Here is a 26,030-nt window from a genome sequence, read left to right as displayed (position 1 = left end):
GGCACCTGCACCCCAACACACAGCAATTCCTTTACTCATTTGTATACTCAACCTTGATCCACACTCCTCTGCTTTCTTACTATCTTTTTACTGCCACTATGGGCATAAATTGAGACAATGATCCTTGAGTGCCCTCAATTCAATTAAATGATGGACAGTAACCAGTAGATTGACAAAGTCAATGCTATATAATGAGCATTCTGTACACAGCCCTTAGGATCCTGATCCAAAGACAAGCTGGGAGTGCTCATATACAGTAGATTAGAAATAATTTGAGCTAATTGGATACTTAGCAGCTATTACTTTTGCTTATAAGACATCAAAAAATCTAACCAAAAAAATATTGTTATAACAAATGATACTGATGACTGGTCATGGTCTTTCATAGGTAATAAATACAATAAATCATATCTCTACCAAGATAACTATTCTTTTTCACCCAAAGGAAATCTGTCCCATTCCACATCTATATATATTCTTGATAGATATAAAGAATTGAACCATTACTTTCCTAATGATCCAAAATTCCTACTAAGGTGATTTTCCTGAGATGTGATAAGTAAAACAGGCTTTGTACTAGATGTGTCTTTACCATATGTTGCACAAGGCAAATGACATAACTGAAAAACTACCCTAACACACAACCAAATTTGAGAGAAATACCTGAAAGGTCTTTGAGTAGACCACCACTTCAGGTTAAGGATAACCTATAAAGGAGTCATTAGGTACCTCCAAAATGAATTAGGTATGTATAAAATCAGTCCAAATTAAATACATTTCAGTTTTCATGGCTATCCTCTCTTACATAATATAGAATATATGGTAGATAATATGGTGTAAGAGTCAGCTCGGGAGTTAAATAGCCTAGATTTCAATTGTGGCTCTACTGCTTTTCACTGTGTTGATTTCAGCAAGTTACATAACCTCTATATGCCTCAGTTTCCTGTCAAGTGTCATAATAATTATATTTATAATCACAGGTCCTTTTGAACACCAAATACATATAAGTTCATGTGCCTGTCACATCACAAGCAATAAATACCATGATTATTAGTATTATAACACTGATGAACCAGAGTCTATATAACTGGAAACCAATTAGGCTGAATATTGGCAGCTTTCAAGACAAAAAAGCTAGCTAACAATAAAACAGTGAGCTGCACAGTGTACACTCATTTGCTGCTGCTCATCAATCCTAATTTACTTTGTCTCAAGAGTCTAGATCTACAGTTCTTCACAGTCAAAATGAAAAGATTTTGTTCCCAAGATACTCTGATCAGTTGAAGCTTACTGTTAAAATTCTTTTTAAATGTTTTTTATTTATTTTTGAGACACAGAGAGACAGAGCATGAGTGGGGGAAGGGCAGAGAGAGAGGGAGACAGAATCTGAAGCAGACTCCAGGCTCTGAGCCATCAGCACAGAGTCTCATGCAGGGCTCAAACCCACAAGCTGTGAGATTATGACCTGAGCTGAAGTAGGACCCTCAACCAACTGAGCCACCCAGGCGCCCCTTAAAATTCTTTTAAAAGTTCATATTAAACACATAAAAGTTCTCTCTAAGCTAAGGGGCAAATTTATAATTTAATTTTTAAATGAAATGGAAATAAATTTAAGTGAAAGATGAGATTAATATGTCTTATTAAAGGTACAAAAATTTTTTTTTCTGCTTAAAGCCTTTATCTTTGTAACCTTTGAAGAAAAGTTTTTTAAAAAACTTTAAAATCAGGATTCTGTATCTATCTGACCAGAATAAAACCACCTTTGACAAGGCATAGAATTTCTTTGCAGACAATACACATTACTATCTTAAGGAAAGATCACTGACACATATTTCATTTTACTCTAAATATAAAATTGCAGTCAACAGCAAAATCCAGACTGAGAAAACACACAAGATCAACAATTTATCTGTGGAAGAAACAAATTTGTTGTAAAAAGAGAAAGATATGGGGAAACCAATGGATTAAAAGAGACTTTTTAAAAATCATTTTAAAAACAGGCAAAATTAAACTACAGGGATACATGCTTGGGTAATAAAACAATAAATAAAACCAGAAAAGTCACAATAGTATTTACAAGTCTATAAGAGGAGACAGGAGGAGCTCAGCTTTGGGAAGTATCACACAGAAGAGCTGGTCAAGCTCTATTTCTTGAATTGGATAGTGGTTATGGAGTATTCACCTTAGTAATTTCCGTGCCAGTGTTATATATTAGAAAAAAAAATGTTTGGGAAAAAAAAGGTTTGAAAAATATAATCGCAATCTAAAAGATTTGCCAAAGTAGCTATTATGTACTTTTCCATGAAAATACATTCCTTTCCCACAGTCATACTCACACACTTAAATAAATGCATTGTACCTGAGTCTCACAAATAAAGGTTCCATGACACGTGAGCAGTCATTTATCAGATTGATGTCTACTCATTGCTTAAATCTGGCATAAATGTATTTGGTTTTATGTCATCAAAAAAGTAGAGTTTTGGGGCACCCAGTTGGCTCAGTCCGTTGAGCATCCGACTTCAGTTCAGGTCATGATCTCGCAGTTTGTGGGTTCGAGCCCTGCATCGGGCTCTGTGCTAACAGCTTGGAGCCTGGAGCCTGCTTCGGATTCTGGGTCTCCCTCTCTCTCTGCCCCTTCCCCACTCATGCTCTGTCTCTTAAAAAATAAATAAAAACGTTTAAAAACATTTTTTAAAGAAGTAGAGTTTTGTCTTGATTTCATACCCTTCATTTATTTCACTTCCAAAAGCAAAGCCAATTTAAAAACAAAACAAAACCAAATAGAGCTCTTAGGAAAGGTGTTATGGGCTTAATTGTATTTCCCTGAAATTCTTATGTTGAAGTCCTAACTCCCTACTATTTCAGACTGTAAAGATAGTCTTCAAAGAAGTAATTAAGTTAAAATGAGGTTGTTTAGAGCAGGCCCTAATCAACATGATGAATGTCCTTTTAAGAAGAAGAAATTGGAGAACAGATATACACAGAGGAAAAATCACGTAAAGCCATATGGAGAAGGCACCATCTACAAGCCTCAGAGGAAACCAACCCATTTGACACGTTGGTCTTGAACTTCCAGCCTCCAGAATTGTAAGAAAATACATTTCTGTTGTTTAAGCCACTCTGTGGTACTTTGTTATGGGAGCCTTAGCAAACTAGTACAGCACATAAGAAAAAAAATTGTTTGAAAAGGTAGTAGAAAGAAGAAGAAGAAATACAAAATGTTACAATTTTACAATTTTAGTTGACTCATAATGTACAGTGAAAAGAAAAGCTTAAGAAAATTCTGAGTCATTAGTAAAGAAAAGAGAACAGATTACGTTAAAAAGAAACACCCCAATGAGCTAAGCACAAAGGGCAAGACACGAGGGAACCAGCAGGAAAATAACTGGCTACTGACTGAATTGATGGGGCAGGATTCAGAGCTTTCAGTGTGGTTTCTGGAAAAAACCCAGAGGAGAATTTTGAGTTAGGTTTTTAAAGGGACTAGACACAAATGGAGGTGATGGGTGAGATCCAAGTGGTTTTCTGAAAGGGAGAAACGTCTTCTGGCCCAAGGGTTTAAATGAAGGTTGGATTTTATTATTTCCCTGGTTTAATAGGGTTGGGGTTTAGGCAACCATCAAACAAAGAAAATGAAATTCTCAGACTGGAAAATCAGCAAAGATTGTGCAGAAAGTCAGTGCTCTGAGTGTTATATATACCCATGGAGCCTAATGATCTCAGAGTGGAATACGCTCTGTTGATTAAGTACAAGTTTCCTGAAAAGGGACATTACTGGAGCAACAGCAGATGGCTCTTTGCTCGATCTGCCCTCCATGCTCATATTTGCATTTCATCATTCCACTGACAGGCATAAATAGAAATAGTGAACTGCCTGTTTCTTTTCCTCTTAATTTAACAATAACAAATACTCTGCATTCAGAAAAGCAACATACAAAATAGGGAAGTAAAGCCAAGCAACGGGAAAGAGAATAAAAGCCCAGAGATTCTAAATCTAGGTAATTTTTTCCAACTATAAGCAACATGGCACCATTCTCCTGTGTCATGCCTGGAAGCATCCTAACGTCCTTTCTGCAGAAAGGCAGTAAAATAAATCAACCAACCATTCCATTTGTCAGCCTTAACAAGTTTAGAATAACTTTCTGGAAGGACTGGCATAATTATTATAAATTAGTTCACTTGTAAAAATTAACATATTTTGTTTTTAGTCTTTATCAAAGATATCTATACATGATATAGAAATTTTGCTTATAAAGCAAGATACAATACTGCAGATGTATATGATAGCAAATATGCAAAAAATTAAAATATGAATATGTGGACAGGGCAAAACAATACTAAAAGAAAATACAATAAAATTAAAACAAAGTTTACCTCAGTGATGAATTTTAGTGAGTTTTCATTTTTATTTTTACTTTTCTCTACTTGTAAGTTTTCTAAAACGAGTCTGTATCAAATGTATATTCAGAAAAAAAGCAAATATATATAAATGGTATTATAATTCTGACAAGGCAAATAGGTAGTCTGAACTCTTTTCGGAAGAAAATAAACACTTAGCCAAAACTTACAATACTACAAAATGAGCCTAAAAAAAACCTTTGGGTGGAATTTGGTCTCACATACCCTCAGATTACATCATCATCAGACCAGAAAAAAATACACATGCCTATGTCTGCAACTGGAGGAGGATTTTATTTACAAGGCATCTCTTCAGAGCTTACTTGACAAGAATCAATATCCTGGGGCACCTGGATGGCTCAGCTGCTTGAGTGTCCAACTTTTGATTGACTATTGATTTCGGCTCAGATCATGATCTCATGGTTCGTGAGTTCGAGCCGCACATCTGGCTCCATGCTGACAGCATGGAGCCTGCTTCGGATTCTCTCTCTCTCTCTCTCTCTCTCTCTCTCTCTCTCTCTCTCTCCCCCCCCCCCTCAGTTTCTCTCTCTTTCTCTCTCTCTCTCCCCCTCCCCCACTTTCTCTGTCTCTCTCTCAAAATAAATAAATAAACTTAAAAAAAAAAAAGAACAATATCCTGAGATTTCTCTCTCCAGGGATTTAAAACCTCCTGGGACTACCCTGAACACCAAATAAATTTATCATTTTACCAGGGGAATGTCTTTTCCAACTGAATGCAAAGTCACATACCTACCCTGGACCCAAGATTTCACCTTTTGGTTCTCAGGGCTAACCTTAAAGGCAAATTTCAGGAATTACTTTCTGTGACATATTCTAAATAAGAACCCTTGCATTGTATTAATCCCACACAACCCTTGTATTAATCCCATAAAACATAACTCCCACAATTCCTATAGCACACTAAGAATCCTTTTTCTGGTAACTAAAGGTTTTATTCACAAGCGGGTGATACACTTAGTTGAAAAATGCCGAAATACAGAAACCCCAAAACTGTACATTAGAAGTTTCACTGAAAATTAAAATCATAACCAATATTTTAACAATTTTCAAAAAATCTCCACCAGAGGGAGACAATCTTACTTACTTTAACTTCCACAGTCTTCCCTCCATGTTCAACATGTCTCTCTACGTATTCAGAGGACAGCAAATCGCTGTAACAGATAGAAATGGTGATTAAAAAGGACCCTGAGAGTGTAAATCACTTGAAAGTCACCAAGTTTACATATATCAGCTTTCTGATTTTTAACTCAGATTTGAATACAAAAAGAAAACTTTATAGGTCTCTCTCTGTATCCCTCCCCCTCTCCTTCTGTCTTTCTCTCTCTCTTACACACACACACACGCACACACACACACACACACATACACTCTCTCTCTCTCTCTCTCTCTCTCTCTCTCTCTCACACACACACACACACACACACACACACATACCTGGACTTCTAAAAAAACATGAGGTTAAATCACCTGTCACCCCTTGCAGCAGAGCTAATGCCACTGATCAAGTTCAACAGGTCTCGGAAACTACCATAAGCACACCGTTATTTGCAAGACATCTTATTCTTCCTGGTTTTACTTTAGTTTTTATTAAATAGTTCTGATTTGCTACTGTACTTGACCATTTTTAAAGTGTGATATATTAATCTAGCAAAATAATCCTTTCCATCACAAAAAACATTAAAAAGGGGGCAAAGGAAGGTAGAAGAAATGAGAAGGAATGTGCTTTCAGAAATTTTAAATAATTCTTTTTGAAATCTCTCCTAAACAATGTTCTTGTATAATTTAAACATGCTTACATTATCTTAAATATGCTTCTCTTTAATTCCATATGTATGAAAAAAAATTCCCCTTTAATGGTGGTGCCTCAAGATACAACTTCTATAACAAGTCATAAAGTCTGAAGATTTTTAAATAAATAAATAAATAAATAAATAAATAAATAAATAAATAATAACATTAAGTAAAAATAATTGTGAAGCTATAAATTTCTAAATGTATTAATAGACATTCAACCAACTAAATAATCTTTTTCACAGTGTTTTGAAGGTCACCATGCCAAAATCGTCCCAATCATTTCAAAAAAGTGAATTTCTGAGCACACAGGTCTGCTGTGATAAGCACCCTGTCTACAGTTGCTTCAAATGTAAACAGAATGATCAAACATGTGTTATATTAACCCAGGCACCATCATCAATTTCCTCCAGCATCTGACCCTTACATTGCCATTTTGGAAACCTATAATCATAGCTTAAGTCCTTGTTTCATTTATCTTTGTAATTTATTTTCCTATTGATGTTATGGGGGAGTCAGTTAGGATTCTCTAAGCTGCAAGATGCAGAAAACACAACTAAAAATGGCTTAAACAATCAGGACATTTATATCTTATTTCTTGTTAGAAATTCCAGGACAGGTGTAATGTGAATATGCTTTTGCAAATCTCCAGATGTTAGATGTATAAATCTGGAGTTCATAAAATACATGCAAACACATTTTAGATGTCTTAAATATAGATAAGTACTAGTAAACAAAATTGTGTTAGATGCGCCAGAATGCAAAGGATGTGTGAAGTATAACTAAGAAGATCATGTGTGTGTTACACACTGATAGAAAGGGATGGATGACCAAAAGATACCTAATGTTCATGAGGCACCTGGGTGATAAATGTTCATGATATAATAAATATACAAAAAAGATACTAAATATCCAGGATACACTATACATAAACACTTATTATTTATGAGGTCTTCATTCAATATCCATGGCTTCTCAACTTCCATACTACTGACATTTAGAGCCAGATAATTCTTTGTCTTGGGGGGTGTCTTATACACTGTCACATGTTTAGCAGCATCCCTGGCCTCTACCCACTAGGTGCCAGTAGCATCACACAGACACACACGCTAGTCATGACTATCAAAAATGTCTCCCAATATTGCCAATGTACACTCACGGTTAAAATAGCTTTGGTTAAGAAACACTGCTGACATCCATTTCTGCCTCATGTTTTCTTTGCCCCCAAAATACAAAGAGAATTCATGACTGACCATCAAGCTAACCAGCAATTTACAACCCCCGACCAAGCATACTGTCCCTGTGTAATTCAGATAGGGCAAACGGGTGTCATTAACTTGGACTACCTTTCACCTATGGAGCTTGCCAAAACCTCACCTCTAGTCCTTGAAACCACATCATCAGTAGGGAAGATAGATGCAACAGAGAGAGAAGCAGAACATATGAACACTGTGTACCCGAGGATTAGCCGGAGCGATTCTTCCATCCAACTTGCACCCTAACCTAAATGTGCTAACCTACCCATTTCTTTCCTCTTGCTTGTCACCAGGTCCTTAAAATTAATTCAGCAAACCATGTGACCTGAAGATTTTAATTTGGCGTATGGGGGCTAGCTTGCCTGGTACTTGTAGACTTGTAGACTTGTAGACTTGTAGACTACCATTGCAACATAGTAACTTCCCACCAGACAACAAGGCAGCTCCAGAGTTAGCTTGTGTGGTGGCTCAGCACAATTGTGTGACCAGGCATAAGTTCATCCTTCTGTTCTGCCATCAGTATAGTGAGTGATCTGTTCTCTTAACTGGCTCCTATCATGACCCTAACATGGCTACTGCAATTCTAAGCATCTCACACAGATAAAAATATCCCACGTTAAAAAACAAACAAACTGTATTTCCTTAAAAGAGTCAGTAAACATCACAAAAAGCCCCTAGCATTCATCTTCTCAAACATGTTTTTCCAGAATTACCTTACTGGGCCTTGCCAAAACAAATCTTTTCACTGGGAAATTTGTCTTTGAACAATCAAGTTCTCCTTCTCCCGAGCCTGCCATGTGTATCATGACTACCCAAGAGAGAGCTGAATAATGTCAGGGGGAAGGATGGTGGTGGAGAGAGTGTCTGTTGAACATCCAACCAACAGTTGTCTTTCTTTTATTTCTTGCTTGCTCTTTTTCCCCCTTATTATGGGGTTATCAGATAGTATTTCACAAATCTCCAAGGCCTTCTAACAAAAGTAAAGCCACATGATAAAAATCTGCCTCAAGCAATATATGTCATTGTGCAAGCATCCACATCTCACCCTCTTAGGCGTGACCATACCCCGAACAGGAGAGATACCAGCCAGATATCTACAAGGGACTGTCCCTCAACCTTGTATCGGTCTCAAACAACCTCCCCAGAAGTGGGAGAGAAAAACTGCCATACCCAGGCAGTGTTTATTAGCAGAAACTATTCCTTCCCTTGGGAATCTGAACAAATAAATGCATACACACAAAAAAATAATTCAAGGAAAGAGAAGCAGAAAGTCAAAAATAAGCAGACATTTGAGAGAAACAGAGTTGTGTCGGTGGTGAATACCAGAGGGAAAGCCCCAGATCTCTGCTGCTTAGGTCCCGGGACCCAGAACAGCACAGCCCTGCTGCTGAGTACTGGTGGGATGCTTTCTCCATCAGTCACCTGAGTAAACCCCCTAGCACGAGTGAGATCAAAAGCAACTAGGTACAATATCACTTAGAGAAGTTGTGATAGTAGTAATAATCACAATAATTTCTGAAAAACAACTTTTGAATCTTCCAGGTTTTCAAAGTTCAAGGGAATATTTTCTTTTCAATTATAAAATCTAGGAATTAAGAGAGTTTATGAGTCACCACATGAACGAAATTACAGCAAAGAAAACTCCCTGCTCAGGAATTATGTAGCTCTATACCTACAGGTATTGTTGGAAGGGGTTCCATGTAATTTAAACTAAAAACAGCCCTGACAATTGGGTTTTGTTTGTTTGCAGTATTGTGGAAGTCTGCTAAGAATTGCTATTTTAATTATTAGGCTGAAAAACCTTATATTTAAAATGTCACTTTTCCTCCACTAAAGCATAAAATCTTGACTACCATCTACTTAGACCCTAAGCAAATTTTCTTGAAGCCTCCTAGTTAGAGATAATAAAAATTACCTTAAGTTCCTTTCCTTAGATCGACATTGTTTACAGTTAAGCAGGGATCTATTTAAATAATCTCAAGTGCAGGAAAATGCGGAATCTCCTTAACATTGGGAAATTTTATTTTACTGTAAAGTGAGAAGGTAAAATTTACTCTATGTTAACGGCTTACTCGAAACTGATGTGTGAATGCTAACTTGTGAATTTTGAAAGATGAAAACTGAAAATCATTTTCAATCAAATTATAAAGGCCACTTGTTTTACAAAGAAAGTAGGGAGATGTTTTTAAAATTAGAAATGTAGTCTGAGGCCTTTTTTAAAATTTGCATACCTTAATAAGCCTAAAGAAAGCAAAACAAATACAGTGTAAACGTTCTCAGTCGTAATAATGATTACTCTTTGTCTAGTGGGCAACTGTCATGAATCAGAGGCAGCTGGTAAAGTACAAAGATTCTGGAGTTTAAATATGAAACTAGTATTTTGACTTCCTATCCAAACTGTCATTTATTTGCTGTGTGACCTTGGTCAAGTTATTTAATCTTTATAAACATAATTTGTCTATGGAGATAATATGAAGTTGGTAGATATTAAACCAGAATATGTGTGAAATCCCTCCCACATCCTGATTCCAAACACCCCATTCCCTATTCACCGTCTCCTAGCCATCTTTCCCTTAAACTTCCACTTAACTCTTTGGCATTTATTTATTTTTAAAGTTTATTTACCTATTTTTTTTGGGGGGGGAGGGGCAGGGAGAGAGGGAGAGAGAGAATCCTAAGCAGGATCTGCACTGTCAGAGTGAAGCCTGACACAGGGCTCGATGTGGGGCTCAAACTCACATAACACGAGATCATTACCTGAGCAGAAACCAAGAGTTGGACATCAAATCTAATGAGTCACCCAGGAGCCCCTGGATACTTTTAAACAATGAACCCTACCTACTGATTTTTCACTGTCCTTTACCTCCCTCCTGTCCATCTAATCTAACTCATATTCCATGCTCTGTCATGATAATCACCCCCTTATATACACTCTAAACTTCCATACTTCTCTTGCTCTGCTCTCTCCACTATGCTCACTTGGCCAAACCTCAACTGTGGCAAAACTTACCTCTTCCAATAGTCAAAGTCTGTCCTCAAAAAGCAGAATATCCTGAATGGTGATATGTTGAATTTATGACCACAATTATCAAGTGGTCCCTCAGCACAACACTGCCCATCAATCCACTAATCAATTTACTCTAAGAGGACCCTTCCAAGCCTTTCTCTCCAAAGTATTCCTTCATCATAACTCTCTGTTAATGACCTCAATTCTGTATTCACTGAGAAAATGGAGACACAAAAAGACTACTTCACCTTTCCAATCAACAGACCAACTGGCACTCCTATTTCTAAACCAGCCTGTACAAGGATGTCAAAGAGGCATCTCAAACTCAACATGGCTAATGCATAACTCTCTCAGCCAAATCCCAATATTCAATTCTACATTCAAAATGTACCCTAGTAATAAATTTACAGTGAAGAAAACTGGGGCATGTCACCTTAATCAAGTGATCAGTTAACATCATCAGTAATGGAAAAAACCAAAATCATGTGCTTCCTGAAGTGATATACTGAGAAGGACATATCATTTACAGTATTCCCACTAAAAATACCAAAGGAAGAAACAAATGAATGAAGAAATCTGAACCAGCATTAGATTTTCAAAATAACAGCCTTAGAGCAAAGCTCTAATCTAAGGTACTACCAGTAAAATGTGACCTCAAGGTCAAGATCAAATCAAAGATGCATTTGTAAGACCCTTTGTTAAGACCTCAGAAAGACTTAGGGCTGTTTTACCTGGATTATATCACCTATATAAGAGTTTCTAAGATTCTCCAGGGCCTACCTACCAGTAGCTCAGATACACAAAAGAGTTTCCAAGAATCTTAAAAGCACTGTCTTATAGCATCTTAACTCAAAGTCAAAAATAGGGAAGGGCCTCCCCCCCAAATGAGGTGTGGCTATGGTTTTGTCCAATGGGGTAAATCTCGATGAATTCACACAGAACCCACCAACAGAACAACCACCAGCTTTGGTCAAAATGGAAAGTCAATGAAAAATTTTTAGTCAGGAAGCAGACCTAGAAAAATATTTAGATTAAAACTGGGCCCATTTCTTATGGAAAAGAAATGGTGACTCAAACAGTACAGCCAAGAACCACAGGCAACCACCCCCAGGAAGCAGAACAGAGCCTTAACCTACATATTCCCTTTCCCCAAACAGGGGAAACCTGGCTGAGTATCAGAATTTCAATCAACTACATGAAAGCTAGGTACTTCCTATTTCCTCCCTTTTTAAACAAGAGTATCTACTGCAGTCATCCTGTCCTCATCTCTCCCTTTGGAACTTGAGTGTTTGTGGAACAGCTCATTTGTCTTCTCAGTTCAAGGGTCTGTACCTGAGTTACTTCATCTAATAAGCTAATTAAATACCAGAACCTGATTCAGATGATGAGGACCAGAGCCCTGAGCTCAAGTCTGATGCTACAACGGAATGAGATTTTTCAGGAATGTTTGGAGGAACTGAGTGCATTTTGCATTTGTGAGAAATGTAAATAATATGTGGTCAAAGGATGGACTGTGGTTAATTAAAGATGTCTAGGGGCACCTGTGTGGCTCAGTCAGTTAAGCATCTAACTTTGGCTCAGGTCATGATCTCACAGCTCTTGGATTTGAGCCCTGCATAGGGTTCTGTGCTGATAGCTCAGAGTCTAGAGACTGCTTCGGATTCTGTGTCTCCCTCTCTCTCTGCTCCTCCCCTACTCATGCTCTGTCTCTCAAAAATAAATAAACATTAAAAAAATCTTTTTAAAAAGATGTCTACAAATTATTTGTCACTTCTCTTATAGTCAAGTGGAGACCACTTCTCCTCCCCTCGAATCTGAGCTGGCCCTGTAGCAAATCTAATGAGGCAGAAGTAATACCGTGTGGTATCTGAGGTTTGCAGTTTCTACTTTCATGCATGTACAATTCTCCATTTTTCAATCTCTGAATCCAGCCATCATGCTGTAAGAAAGCCTAAGCAACCACATAATAAGATGCTTGTAGAGGACAACATCTACCTGACCCGATAATAAGATGCATAATAAGATGCTTGTAGAGGACAACATCTATCCTGACCCAATAGCCCCAGCTGAATTCCCAGCCAATGGCAGCACCAATTTCCAACCATGTGATTGAGGCCATTGTGGATCCTACAGATGTAACAGTGCCCCAGCCAATACTATATGAAACAGAACTGCCTAGTCAACCCACAGATTTGTACAAAATAATAATTTATAAGGCAGTAGGCTGACCGTGCCTGTTTATTCTCATCATTCAGTAATTGTTAATAGTGCACAAAATTAACATCATGTTTTCCTTAGAGCAGGCTCCAAACGAGCCCAGTGTAACTTACTTGGGATAATAAAAACAAAAGGATCATAAAATTTTCATATATGACTATAATCCATCCATTAAAATATGGAAACACCCTATGGGTCATGGGCCACAATGGAAAAATAGAGATTTCATTTGGTTTCAAAGCTTTTCAGAAGAACATAACTGGGAAAATGAAAAGTTTAGGAATCCAAATTTCATTAACTTACATAAGAGGTATAAGAAACTATAAGCTTAGGGGAAAAAAGAAAACACTCTTCCAATCCTCTCCATTTTATGCATTCCCTCCCTCCAATTCATCTTCTCTTTTGTTTTTTTGCCCCATCTAATCAAGAATTAACCTCTTAGATCCTTTTTAAAAACTAATATCTTCACTGAGAATCTTCACTACAGAAAATAGATAAATTTTCTGGACATTCATACCACTGAGAATTAATCATCCATTCTTCAGCCCTAGTTTGTCCCAGAACTGTTGCCTACATCCTCAGTATGTAATAACTAGTATTTAAAATTCCTATTTTGTTTAAAATAAATTAAAGGGAAACAACTAAATTAAAAGCTTACGTAAGATCTGCCTTTTGGATGAAAGTTTCATTTTATCCCTTTCCAAAATGTAAATATGAAGATTCCTTTCCTGCTTATACACTTACAAGAGATTTTCTGTATACTCTGTGCCTAATGGTGAGGCTACTTCAGTTATGCTCAACTGAGGAAGTCATAATCTGATGAAAATTTTCAAGGAGCTTTCAGTGTGCATATAAGGACTAAGACCTTTAGAGTAAATGTGATTAGGTGACAGTTGAATTGGGCACTATTATTAATATTGCTTCTTATTTATAGAATCCTTATTCCTACTAAGGCAAAGGTATCCAAGCCTGGCTTAGCAGCAGAATCACAAAAAAAATTTTTTTAATGCCTGGGAACCACCCCTAACCCACCTACTAAATCAGAATCTCCTAGGCTTATTTTGACATACAAAAAAATGTTACCAGGGCATTGAAGTATAATCAGACTAAGTCTACAAATATTCTAGCAAAATAATATTAATATAACAATGTGTTAGTATATTCTGACAATTGTGACTCATTACCCCGCTGAAAGCCAAAGATACTAGGGAACACAATGCAGCAAAGCAATAAAAAGAAATCCCTGGTGAATCTTAATGGCACACAATCAACAGAGGGAGAAAAAAAATGGCCTTTTTTCCATTAAAGCCAAATCAAGGAGTCATTTAAAAAAAATTGGGGGGCACCTGGGTGGCTCAGTAAGTTGAGCATCTGACTTCAGCTCAGGTCACGATCTCACAGTTCGTGAGTTCGAGCTCTGCGTTGGGCTCTGTGCTGACAGCTGGGAGCCGGGAGCCTGCTTGGGATTTTATGTTTCCCTCTCTCTCTGCTCCTCCCCTGCTCACACTCTGTCTCCCTCTCTCAAACATAAACATTAAAATTTTTTTTTAATTTTTTTTAAGTTTTATTTATTTTGAGAGAGAGAAGGAGCATGAGTGGGGGAAGGGCAGAGAGAGAGGGCGAGAGAGAGAGAATCCCAACCAGCCTCTGTGCTGTCAGTGCAGAGCCAGATGCAGGGCTCAGTCTCACAAACCAGGAGACCATGACCTGAGCCAAGATCAAGAGTCCAACATGTAACCAAATGAGCCACCTAGGCGGCCCAAGGACTCATTTTTTAAAAAGAAAATTGACAGACTTACTTCAATATTTACTTAGATTTCCCATGAGCACCATAGAAATGAAAGGTTTTGGTACTTGTAAAAAGTTGTAATCCTTACATATGGTTCAAATAAAGTGTATTACTTAAACATTTCCATTTTTATATTAATTACTTGAAAAGCATACTCAACAATGTAGGGCTAGCCTCAAACTCTCTACTGCCATCTGCCCAATGAACATCTTTACCTTCTTTGTCTCCTTCCTCTCCACTAACCATATTCTGGGAATATGACCATATCCCTCAGCCAGACTCCATTGTCAGTAATAAAGAACTCACTGCTAAATTCACTGTTCAACACCCCTACCTATGTGACTTCATAAGCTGGAGTCAAGTGGGAGTCCCAATTCTGCCTGTTCCTAGAAGACAGCATCTACCTACCATCACCCCATACAGCCTCATCATGGCAATGTGCTCCCAAAATATCAAGAATAACCTCCTTCAGGCCTATTACCCTAGTTCATGTCTGTCACCTCATGTCTGTCAGGCTCCCAAATCATCCCTCATCTCCAGATCTCAAATCCCTTTAGGGCTCTGTCACTTTGTCCCACACTCTCTACCCTAGATACCCTTTAATCATGCCCTCTGGAATTCACCCATGGCCATTAGAAAAATCTCCAGTCTCTTCCTTTAACACTTCCTTCACCATCTTCTGCTGGGAAACAGCTCTTCACTATAGGATCTGCTTTTTCTGCACCCCCTTAAGTGGGGGCTGCACATCCTTACTAAAGGGATGTGGAAAGATATCCTCCATGTTTCTCATTGCCATGTCATTCCATCCTAGCACATTCCACCAAAAATCACACCACTTTCTCCTATCATCAGACTATACCACCTATCACTGATCCTTATAGCAATTTATTGATTCCTGGTCAACTCCCCTCCTGCTGTGGAGATTTTAGCTTCTAGTTTTCATCATACTCTCCAACACTACTCTGTTGTAATTATTGGTGATTTTGATATTTACCTAGGTGACCCTTATAATTCTGCCTTCTCAGCTCCTTGACCTTATCTCCTCTGATGATCTCCTCCTACCTACATTTCACCTACATTTCACCTACCATATAAATATTCTAAATTCCAAGGCTCTCACTCTCTGAGCAACTTCTGTCCATCTAACTTTCTCCTTCAATACCCCGTTTCAATTCTTTGACCCCAGTGACATCCATAATCCACTGAACTTACTACCATTTCACTGTCCCTCACCACCCTCATGTCTCATACCCTTCCTTGCTCAGCTTCGATTCAATCTTAATATTCACTGCTTTGTAACTTTCCCTACCCAACTTCTACAATATAATTCTCCCTGGACTAAACCAATCCTGATTAAAGCCCTTACAAGCACCAGGCCTACTCAGTGAAAGTGAATGAAGCTGAAGAGCAGCCTATCATCATGTTGACTGTATTCGCTTTACAATGAGGAACACTGACCTCAACGAATCCTTTAAAGCCATCTGGAAACTTCCCTCCTAGTCTAGGAATTAGCTGTCCAGGTAATTATCCAAAGCCAACACCCCTACTCACACACCATAATCCATCCCTTCATGCCTACCAAGGGATATGGCACCAGATGTTGTTCCCTTTCCCGCATCATCAAATTCCCCCCTTCTATTAGATCTTTTCCACCAGCATACAAACTCTGTTATTTCTCCCATTCACAAAAACAAACAAAACAATTCTTAACATCATTTCCCTATCCAACTGCTACTACATTTCTTTCTGTCCATTAAGCAAAACCACTCAAGACAATTACCCATAGTCAATATCCACCTTTCTCTCCTCTCCTATCTCTTGAGCATATCTAATCAGATTTTCACCACATCACTTCACCAAAACAGCTCTTAACAAAGTCACAAATTACTTACCTTAAACTAAATGTAGAAATCTAATGGCTGATTCCCACTCTTCATCTTACTTGACCTATAAGCGGCATTTGATACAATTCATCACCCATCCTCTTGAAAATATTTCCTTACATTTCCAACCAGGCACCACATTCTCCTGGTGTTTCTCCTACTTCTCTTGCTGCTGTTTCTCAAGCTCCTTTGCTAGTTTCTTCCTGTTTCCCCAATCTTTAAACAATGTAGTGCTCTGAGGCTCAGTCGGTGGTCCTTTTCTTTTTATACTTAGTCTTATGGTGATCTTACCTAATGTCTTCTGTTAAATAACAAGTATATGTTGATGACCTTCAGATTTATATCTCCACTTCAGAATTCTCTGAACTTCAGAATAATATTTCCAACCACATAGTAACATCTCCTCCTTATCAAATAAACATATCACACTTAACTATATCCAAATTTAAGTTCCTGATCTTGCTTGACAAACGATTTTCCAATAGTCTTCCCACCTTCATAAATAGCTACTCCATCTTTCCAGTTACCCTGGCCAAAAACCAAGGAGTGATCACTGACTCCTCAATTTCTCTTATATACCATATCCAGTTGATTATGCCAACTCTGTTTTCAAAATATATCCAGAATGTGACTTCTATTGCCACCATCCTGGTCTGAATCACCATGGTATCTTGCCTGGATTGTAGTAATGCTTAAGATCTATGTGTCAACCTGTCAATACTTTCCTAATCATTTGTGTGAAGATGATAACAGTCCCATTTTTAGAGAGAACACAGATTAACAGACTTTTCTTACCCACTGGTAATGATGGTCAAATTTTTCCCCATTTTTTTTGTTGTTGGAGTATAATTAACATACAGTGGTACATTCGTTTCAAGCGTGCAACATATTAATTCAACAATTCTATCCATTATAGTTAACGTCCACCACAATAAGTGTAGTCACCCTCTGTCATTATGCAATGTTATTACAATATTATTGCTTATATTCCCTATGCTATACTTTTCATGTCCACGACTTACTCTGTAATTAGAATTTTGTACCTCTTAATCCCCTTTATCTATTTCATCCATCCTCCCACCCACCTGTCCTCTGGCAACCACCAGTTTTTTCCCCTGTTTTTAAGAGTCTTGGGTTTTCCTTGTATGTTTTATTTTTTATATTCCACATATAAATAAAATTATGTATTATTTGTCTTTCACTCTCTGACTTATTTCACTTAACATAATGCCTTGTAGGTCCATCCATGTTGTCACAAATGGCAAGATTTCATTTATTTTTATGGCTGACTAATACTCCACTATATGTATTCATCACTTCTTCCTTTATCCATTCATCCATTGGTGGATCCCTAGGTGGCTTCTGTATCTTAAATCATTGCCCTCTTCTGAGAAAGTAATCTTTCAAAATTTAGTAAAAGTCTTAAAATTCTGATATTCTTGGCATTCAAGAATCTAATGAAGGAAAATAGCTATAAATATAAAAGATATTTTATGCCATTTAAAAAATAGTTATTATTTAAAAGCCTAGTGTTGACAAGGCTACTAGGAACCAGTAGCACACACATTGTAAGCACAGAATTTTTAAAAACTCAAGGAGGGCAGTTGGACAGTACATCCTGAACTTAAATAGTTTTGAAACTGCAATTCTGTTTCTAAAACTTTAACCTAAGAAAATTATTTTTTTACTGTGTACAGGTGTTTAGCCATAAAGACTGTCAATATAGTATCATCATGGAGAAACACTGGAAATAACAAGAGAAACAATTAAATACATAGGGTATAAAAACTTACCGTTGAACACTACTAACAAGAACAGGTCATTAAAGATATTAAAAGATGTTCATAAGATGTCTACTTAAGGGGCGCCTGGGTGGCTCAGTCGGTTAAGCGTCCGACTTCAGCTCAGGTCACGATCTCACAGTCCGTGAGTTCGAGCCCCGCATCAGGCTCTGGGCTGATGGCTCAGAGCCTGGAGCCTGCTTCCAGTTCTGTGTCTCCCTCTCTCTGACCCTCCCCCGTTCATGCTGTCTCTCTCTGTCTCAAAAATAAATAAACGTTAAAAAAAAAAAATTAAAAAAAAAAAGATGTCTACTTAAGAAAAACTCCAAATTTTGCAAAAGAAAGAAAAATATATAGGTATGAAGGACAATGAAAAAACAAGCACACATTAAAAATGTTGCAGTGCTTACCTCTGGGTAATTAGATTACGGCTACATTAATTGTACTTGTTTTACTTCTACACATTATCTATACTATCTATTATTTCTATAATAAAAATGTATTACAGGGGCGCCTGGGTGGCTTGGTCGGTTAAGCATCCGACTTCAGCTCAGGTCATGATCTCATGGTCCGTGAGTTCGAGCCCCGCGTTGGGCTCTGTGCTGACAGCTCAGAGCCTGGAGCCTGTTTCAGATTCTGTGTCTCCCTCTCTCTCTGCTCCTCCCCTGTTCATGCTCTGTCTCTCTCTGTCTCAAAAATAAATAAATGTTAAAAAAAAATGTATTACATTAAGAAACTAAAGAAATAAGTTATAATTCCCTAAAATAGGAAACTAAATTTGAAATGTATTTCTCAAAGTGATCACTAAAATTATTCACAAAAAAACCTAAACATACAAAAATAGATGAATGGTTGAACACATTACTTTCTATCCAATAAGTAAAAAATAATAAAAGTCAACAAAAACTTTTAAGAAGAATTTGTATTAACTAGAAAAATGCTTCTTAAGTTAAAAAAGAAAAGTAGTACATGAAATTACATTGAGAGAACATGACAATTACATAGATAAAATAAAGCACAGAAAAAAAAAACCTGGAAGAAAATGCACCCAAATATTTAAAAAAGGTCACCTTTGAGTGGTCCTTAAATTTTTTTAGCTTCTTAAACAGCTTCTTCTCCACATTTCTCAAAAAGAAGTATGCTCAAAATTATATTTCTTTACTGTTTTAAGTTTAATTATTCATAGCAATAATAAAAATAACAGTTAATAATTTTGGGTCCTTACTACTAATTATTACTACTGCTACTACTACTGATCTAATGGCTTCACATGCATTAATTGAATCTTTATAGCGATTTTGGTAAGTGGGTATTATTATTATCTCCATATAGACGAGGAAACTGAAGCACAGAGAAGTGAGTAACTTTATCAAGAGTACACAGATAGTAATAAGTGTAGAGCCAGCATTCGAACTCAGACGGTCTGACTCCGGCGTGCATCTTCTTGACCAACTAAACCCAACCCCCACATGTACTTTCTTTCCCTTCTCACATCATTTTCTTCTCTTCTTAATTAATTTTCCATACATGTCACTAAATTAGCCCCAGACTTTCCCACAGAACTATAAAGCCTTCAGTATGGTCAAACACATCAGGTACTCTATCAATTTCATGTTTCTTCTTAGTTGTATTCCTCCTACACCCTTCTATCCTCCTGCTCATAGATGGGCTGATTGCACTCAAGGTCTGTGGCATAGATGTGACCTGTCTTTGTCTTCACCATGATCCTGAGAACCCCCTCTGGTTCTCTCCTTCTTGTAAACCTGTTTCCTATTTCTCATATCTTCATCTTTCTTGGTGTTCTCTCATTTATTTTGGTAGGAGTCAGTCTCCAGTACCTTCCAAATAAAGAATGCATATGATGTTCATTTATTTTAGATCTTGCATGTACATTTTTTGAGAACTCGCCTTTGATTGATGGTTTAGATTTGCAAGTACAGAAATCCTTCAGAATTTACACAGCACTGCTCCACTTTCTCTGGTATCCGGCATTGCTAATGAGAAATCTGATGTTATTCTGATGCTGATCCTTCCAATGTGACCTGGTTCTTGTCTTGAGAAGCTTTTGTGACCTTCTCTTCTATTTCTATCCTAAAACTTCAAAATTGTATGTCTTTATGTCGGTCTTCTTTTATTCACAGACTTGGGCACTCAATATTCCCTTTCAATCTAGAAATTCATGCCCCTCAGTTATGAAGAATAATTTTTGTTAATTTATGTTCTGTTTTCTCTCTACCCTATGGAATTCCTATTACTTGGATGTTCAATCTCCTGGATTGATCCTCTCACAGTTTTTATCTTTTCTCTCCTACCTTCCACCTATCTTTTGTCCTGTTTTCTGGGAGACAACTTTCCCCCCAACTTTATCATTCAACCCTTCTATCGATCTTTATTGTTTCTCATATTTTTGTAGTTGCTTTTCTCTGGATTTTTAATGGCATTTTCTTGTTTCATAGATGCAGTATTTATCTTTCTTATTTTTATTGGGTTTTTAAATATCTTCCTCTGTTTCCTGCATATTTTTGTTTCAGCTGAATTCATTTGTTTGTTCTGATCTCTTTCTTTTTGTTAGATGTTCTCCTCAAGTATCTGATAATCCATATTATATGCTTACTGCTTTTCAAATTTGCTTTTTTCCTCAATTATTGGAATTCTAATACCTAGTATTGACAATATGGGCCCTTCTAACAACAGACGACCCTTCAACAACAAAGGGTTGAATTGCATGGGTCCTCTGAATCGGTAGATTTTTTCAACACATGTGGTACAATACTGTAAAAGTATTTGCTCTTTCTTATGATTTTCTCAACACTTTATTTTCTCTAGCCAATTTTATTATAAGGATACAGTATATAATGCAAGCAACATACAAAACATGTGTTCATCAACTGTTTATGTTTTCAGTAAGGCTTCCAGTCAACAGTAAGGTATTAGTACTTAAGTTTTGAGGAGTCAAAAGTTATAGACAGATTTCTTACTGCGTTGGAGGTTAGTGCTCCTAATTCCCATGTTATTCAAAGGTTAACTGTATTGGTGAAAGGAAGTTCGTCAGGATAAAAAGAAACATTCTTTCTTCTTCCTGCTTCTATAGTGGCAGGAAAGCAAATACTAATCTATGTTATTGAACAGTTTTTGAAAACGTTATTTCCAACAACAAATTCTTACCCAGAATCCAGACATGAGGAAGTGTGGTATGTCCCATGAAAGTAAGCATACTGTCTAAAAAGTCTGTAATTCTATTTGGTCTCCTTACTTAAATGTTATTCTATTAATAATATTTAAACATTGTTTTTTGTAAAGCATAAATAATCGTTAAAAGAGCATTTCTTTTTTTTTTAATTTTTTTTAATGTTTTATTTTTATTTTTTGAGACAGAGAGAGACAGAGCATGAATGGGGGAGGGGCAGAGAGAGGGGGAGACACAGAATGGAAGCAGGCTCCAGGCTCTGAGCCATCAGCCCAGAGCCCGATGCGGGGCTCGAACTCACTGACAGTGAGATCGACCTGAGCCGAAGTCGGACGCTCAACCGACTGAGCCACCCAGGCGCCCCTAAAAGAGCATTTCTTGCTGACACTGCTATCTTCTCCCACGTTAGAGATGTAAAACAAAGTAAAACTATGACTGTATTATTTCCCATTATAAAACACAGTTTTAGAGCTTAATATCTTTTTAAGTTAATATAATCTACCTTTGCTTTCAGCACCACACCTTAGCCCAGTTTCCTGAGATATCTGATGGTTCCATTTCCAGAGCTCTTCCCAGGTTCTGCTTCTTACTGAAATTAGAAAGCAGCTTTCTCCACCCAAGTCAGTCAGTTACCCCTTGCCCATTTTTGTGACATCTTCCAAATTTTTTATTGATGTCTCTCATCTACTTTGCTCTTGTGAGTTTATTATGCCCTCACTGTCATTATCATGGAGGAAAGACACATGTGAGGGTTCAGTCGACCCTATCTAATCAGGAATATGCAGGTCATTTTAAATGTTTATATTTTTACATGATCATATAATTTTTATGATGGAAAATATTCGATTAACCTGAGCCAGGGAAATCTAGAGAATCTGGGCACGAAATAGATACCAGAGAATAGATAATTACATCTCACCATTTGTCTCAAACCCTAGCAATACTTCCTTAACAGGTGCCCTCTGCTCTAACACATTCCATTCTATTCTGTTAGCTGTCATTTCCTTACCTATCATTCAATTCCAAGGGCCATTTCCAGTTAGTGTCAGTCAATTTACAATGACTTTTTATGAGCAAATGGTAATCACACCAAGTCAAACTATTTTATTTTGGTTCCACTAATGTTTCTTCACAATGCCAGAATATTACAATTAATAATGAGTGGTTTTTAAAAATTATACCAGAACTAAATAGCCAGCTGAATTTCATCAATTTCAAACCATCATCTTTTTTTAAAAAAGTACTTACTTATTTATTTTGAGGATGAAGCAAAGGGGAGGGGCAGAGCGAGGGAGAATGCGAGAATCCTAAGCAGGCTCTGTCCTACCAGAGCGGAGCCCAACATGGGGCTCTATCTCATGAACTGTGAGATCATGACCTGAGTCTAAATCAAGAGTCAGACACTTAACCAACTGAGCCATCCAGGTGCCCTTGAAAACCAGCATCTTGAGATCTTCACCTACACCAGTGATACTATGTGACCCATGAGGAAACGAGTCTCGTTATTTCCTAACCATACTTTCTAAATAATAAATAGGCTCATTCCCCATACTAGTGAAAAGATGATGGTGAATGGATGGTGGCTGCTTCCAAAATTCAAATATGCCCTTCATTACCGATGTCATGTCACCATTAAAAAGGTTCAAAAAATGTGCTATAGGCTTTGATAGAAACTCTCCTCAAAAGATCTAACATTACTTTGAGCAATAGAGCGGTTATTGTAATAAATGTAATGCCCTCTTACAGGGACATCTTTGAAGGAAACAACTTACCTGGCTGTATGTGTTTTAAAAAGCTTGTTTAAAAAGACTTTCATCAGCTCATTATCACTACTCAAACTGGCTTAAACTGAGCAATAAATAGAAAACTAATTAAGATCTTGACTCTCTGACCTGATCCTGAGTTAGTGTCTATATTCTAAAAGCTAATAATCAAAACATAAAACTGCAGACATAGAAGCTAAATAGGCTTTGCTCTCTTACGCTCTTAGATTTTACAAAATTAGCCCTAGGAAACCCTTTTAGGAATACACTTTCTTGTGGAAAATTACTGAAATTTTTGCAGCTGAAAATCTGTAAAGCAGATAAAAGGGGAACAATAGAAAGCATATCATATATATATATATTTTAGTGGTGAATATCTACACTCCAGACACAGAGGATTGATTATCTAAGGCCTTTGTGTGTGCCACCTCTTTCCATAATTATATGATGAACCACCGTATTCTTCTCAATCTAAATTCAGCCACCAACCCAGGAAAAGGGAAAATAGTGTTTTCAGTGCTGCTTTTCAGTCATAAATTTCAAATTATGTTTTAACAAAAGAGAAATCAATGCATAATGGTAAGGCTTCATGTTCAGCTACTGGGAAATAAGCAGAGATCCTGAAACAAAATAATGTCTACTATTACAAACATCCACCTGAAAAAGACCCAAGATATAGCTACATGATGTGATATTCCTCCTGATGGGGTTCAGGGCAGGCTGCCCCAAAATATGCCACACTGGCAATAGTGATTATTTTGATTTAAAGCTACTTAAGAAACAGCCAGAGAAAGAAAGTCACTCTGGCCCTCCTCCATGACCCTGAAAGTAGGAAATGGATCTTCCATGTGAAAGGTACCTTCCCTGTACCAGAAAGTAAAGAGACATCCTCATCACCAGAGACAAGGAATTTAGGACTGAGATACTGTATAAACAAACCCTGTTACTTCTTCGTGAATTTACTATTCCAAGCCCAAACTTCTTTGTCTAGTCAATTCTTCACAAATTTATTGTTTCTTTGTCTAAAAGATATTAAAACTGTCTGCTCTGGTCACTTCTTTGAGTCTCATATTTCTATGAGCTCCCATATGTACAAAATTAAAATTTGAGTTTTTTCTGTCCATCTGTCTTGTGTCACTTTAATTAACAGACCAGCCAAAGAACCCAGAAAGAAAGAAAAGAAAAGATTCCCCCACCCTCCTCTATTCTCCCATGGCTCTATCTGGTTTTGGCTCTAATTTTAGGTTTCAGTATCAAATGAATTAGGCATTTGGGGAGAATGTTTTAATAAAATCTAAGCATTTCTCTTGCCTATCAAATAAAGAGAATGGACAAAAAAGAATCTATGAATATTCTATGCAGATGTACCAAGAAGTATAAAACTATGAGAGTTAACAGGGACTCCATAAATATTAAAAAACTTCAATGAAATGAAAGGAAGTTGAAGTTGAAGTTGAAGGAAGTTGAACTAGGGATTGTACAGGACTAAAGGAATATTTCCCAAAGCTCTGTCAATCATATGTGGATCTTCTCATATGCAGATTCCTAGGCTGTGAGGAGTCAAACCAGGGCTGTGAAAGCCTATGAGGATGACTGGCAATCCAAACAGCAAGTAAAACACTTGTCATGGAGACAGGCCGGAGATCAAGAAAACTGGGTTATTACAGTTCAAGAAGAGAGAACAAAACGATGTGGGGAAGAACACAAAACACCTAAAAAAGATATGTGCAATAGAAAGTACATAACTAAACATGGGAAGGGTTAAGAAAAATGCAAGAGGGAGCCTCTTTCCCTCCAATATACCTTGTTTTCATGTTGGAGCAATGGCACAGGGTTCTCTCTTGGATTCCTACCCTTCTGGCTATCTGAAGAAATGAGCTCACCTGGTTAGGAGCAATCCTGGTCCATGTTTCTGAAAGGTGTACAGTTAATCTTTCAAAAGTTTGTAAACACTGGGACTGCCTCTCTTTCCCTCCCTGCTCCAGACCAATGTGAATATAGAGATTGTAAGAAATCATATCTTCTCTACACACCCACATCTTCCCTAAATACCAAAGTCTAGACTTTCCAGGAGGAAATGGAGACAGGAAGACAAATAGGATCATTTGGCCTTCTCACTAAGGCATGATGTTTTTCAACTGTCTTATCAGTAAGACAGTAATCCTTTGCTCTCCAAATTCCTGCCTATTTCTCAGTGTTTCCAAACTTGGGCAGGCCATGGGAAACCTGTTGCAAGCAAGGTCCTGAAAACAAAGGATGACCAAGCAATAAAGGTAATGGAAAGAAACAAAAGATGTGCCTTTGATATTTGCTGAGTCTGAAGAAACAACAGCATATTCCATTATAAAAACCCTACAACTCAATGAATGGAGGACTGGAGTACTGATTTGAACCCAGAGAAACAGTCAAGTAAAAAAAAAACAACTGGCTTTGGGGAGCCTGGGTGCCTCAGTCGGTTGAGCTTCCGACTCCGGCTCAGGTCATGATCTCACAGTCTGTGAGTTTGAGCCCTACATCAGGCTCTGTGCTGACAGCTCAGAGCCTGGAGCCTGCTTTGGATTCTGTGTCTCCCTCTCTCTCTGACCCTCCTCTGTTCATGCTCTATCTCTCTCTATCTCAAAAATAAATAAACATTAAAAAAATTTTTTTTAAACTGGCTTTAATTTTTTTCCTTAATTTTTTTTTCCTTAAAAAACAATGAATTGCCTGATTTTTTATTTAGAACATTAAGATTAGGAACTATTTCTCACTACTAAAGTGAATACATTGGATGTAATGATAACCAAGGTCTTGTTCAACCTAAACTTCTGACATTGATTTATTTTAATTCATTTAAAAAGAGATCAGCTGAATGGAAGTATGAGCAAAGAGCCACTGAGGACAGTTCTGCGTGATGAGCACTGTTAACGTAAGTATGCAGAAGAAATCTGTTATGTT

The 26,030-nt window shown here is 37.3% G+C and overlaps 1 protein-coding gene across 35 annotated transcripts in view; it reads right to left on the bottom strand.

Annotated features, from left to right (window-relative positions):
- ADAM22 (ADAM metallopeptidase domain 22) overlaps window positions 1-26,030 on the bottom strand; it is a 241,527-nt gene that overhangs the window by 109,758 nt on the left and 105,739 nt on the right. For all 35 annotated transcript variants that reach the window (XR_006716267.1, XR_006716269.1, XR_006716270.1 and 32 more), the window contains exon 4: window positions 5,504-5,570. Coding sequence is in view for 31 of the 35 variants with exons in the window: in XM_045494713.1 (XP_045350669.1) it covers window positions 5,504-5,570 (67 nt within the window). In the remaining 4 variants the exon portion in view is untranslated. The remainder of the gene's footprint in view (window positions 1-5,503; window positions 5,571-26,030) is intronic.

This window comes from Leopardus geoffroyi, chromosome A2, assembly GCF_018350155.1.
Source record: "Leopardus geoffroyi isolate Oge1 chromosome A2, O.geoffroyi_Oge1_pat1.0, whole genome shotgun sequence".
Classification (NCBI taxonomy): Eukaryota; Metazoa; Chordata; class Mammalia; order Carnivora; family Felidae; genus Leopardus; species Leopardus geoffroyi.
This window is presented reverse-complemented; position numbering and strand designations above follow the sequence as displayed.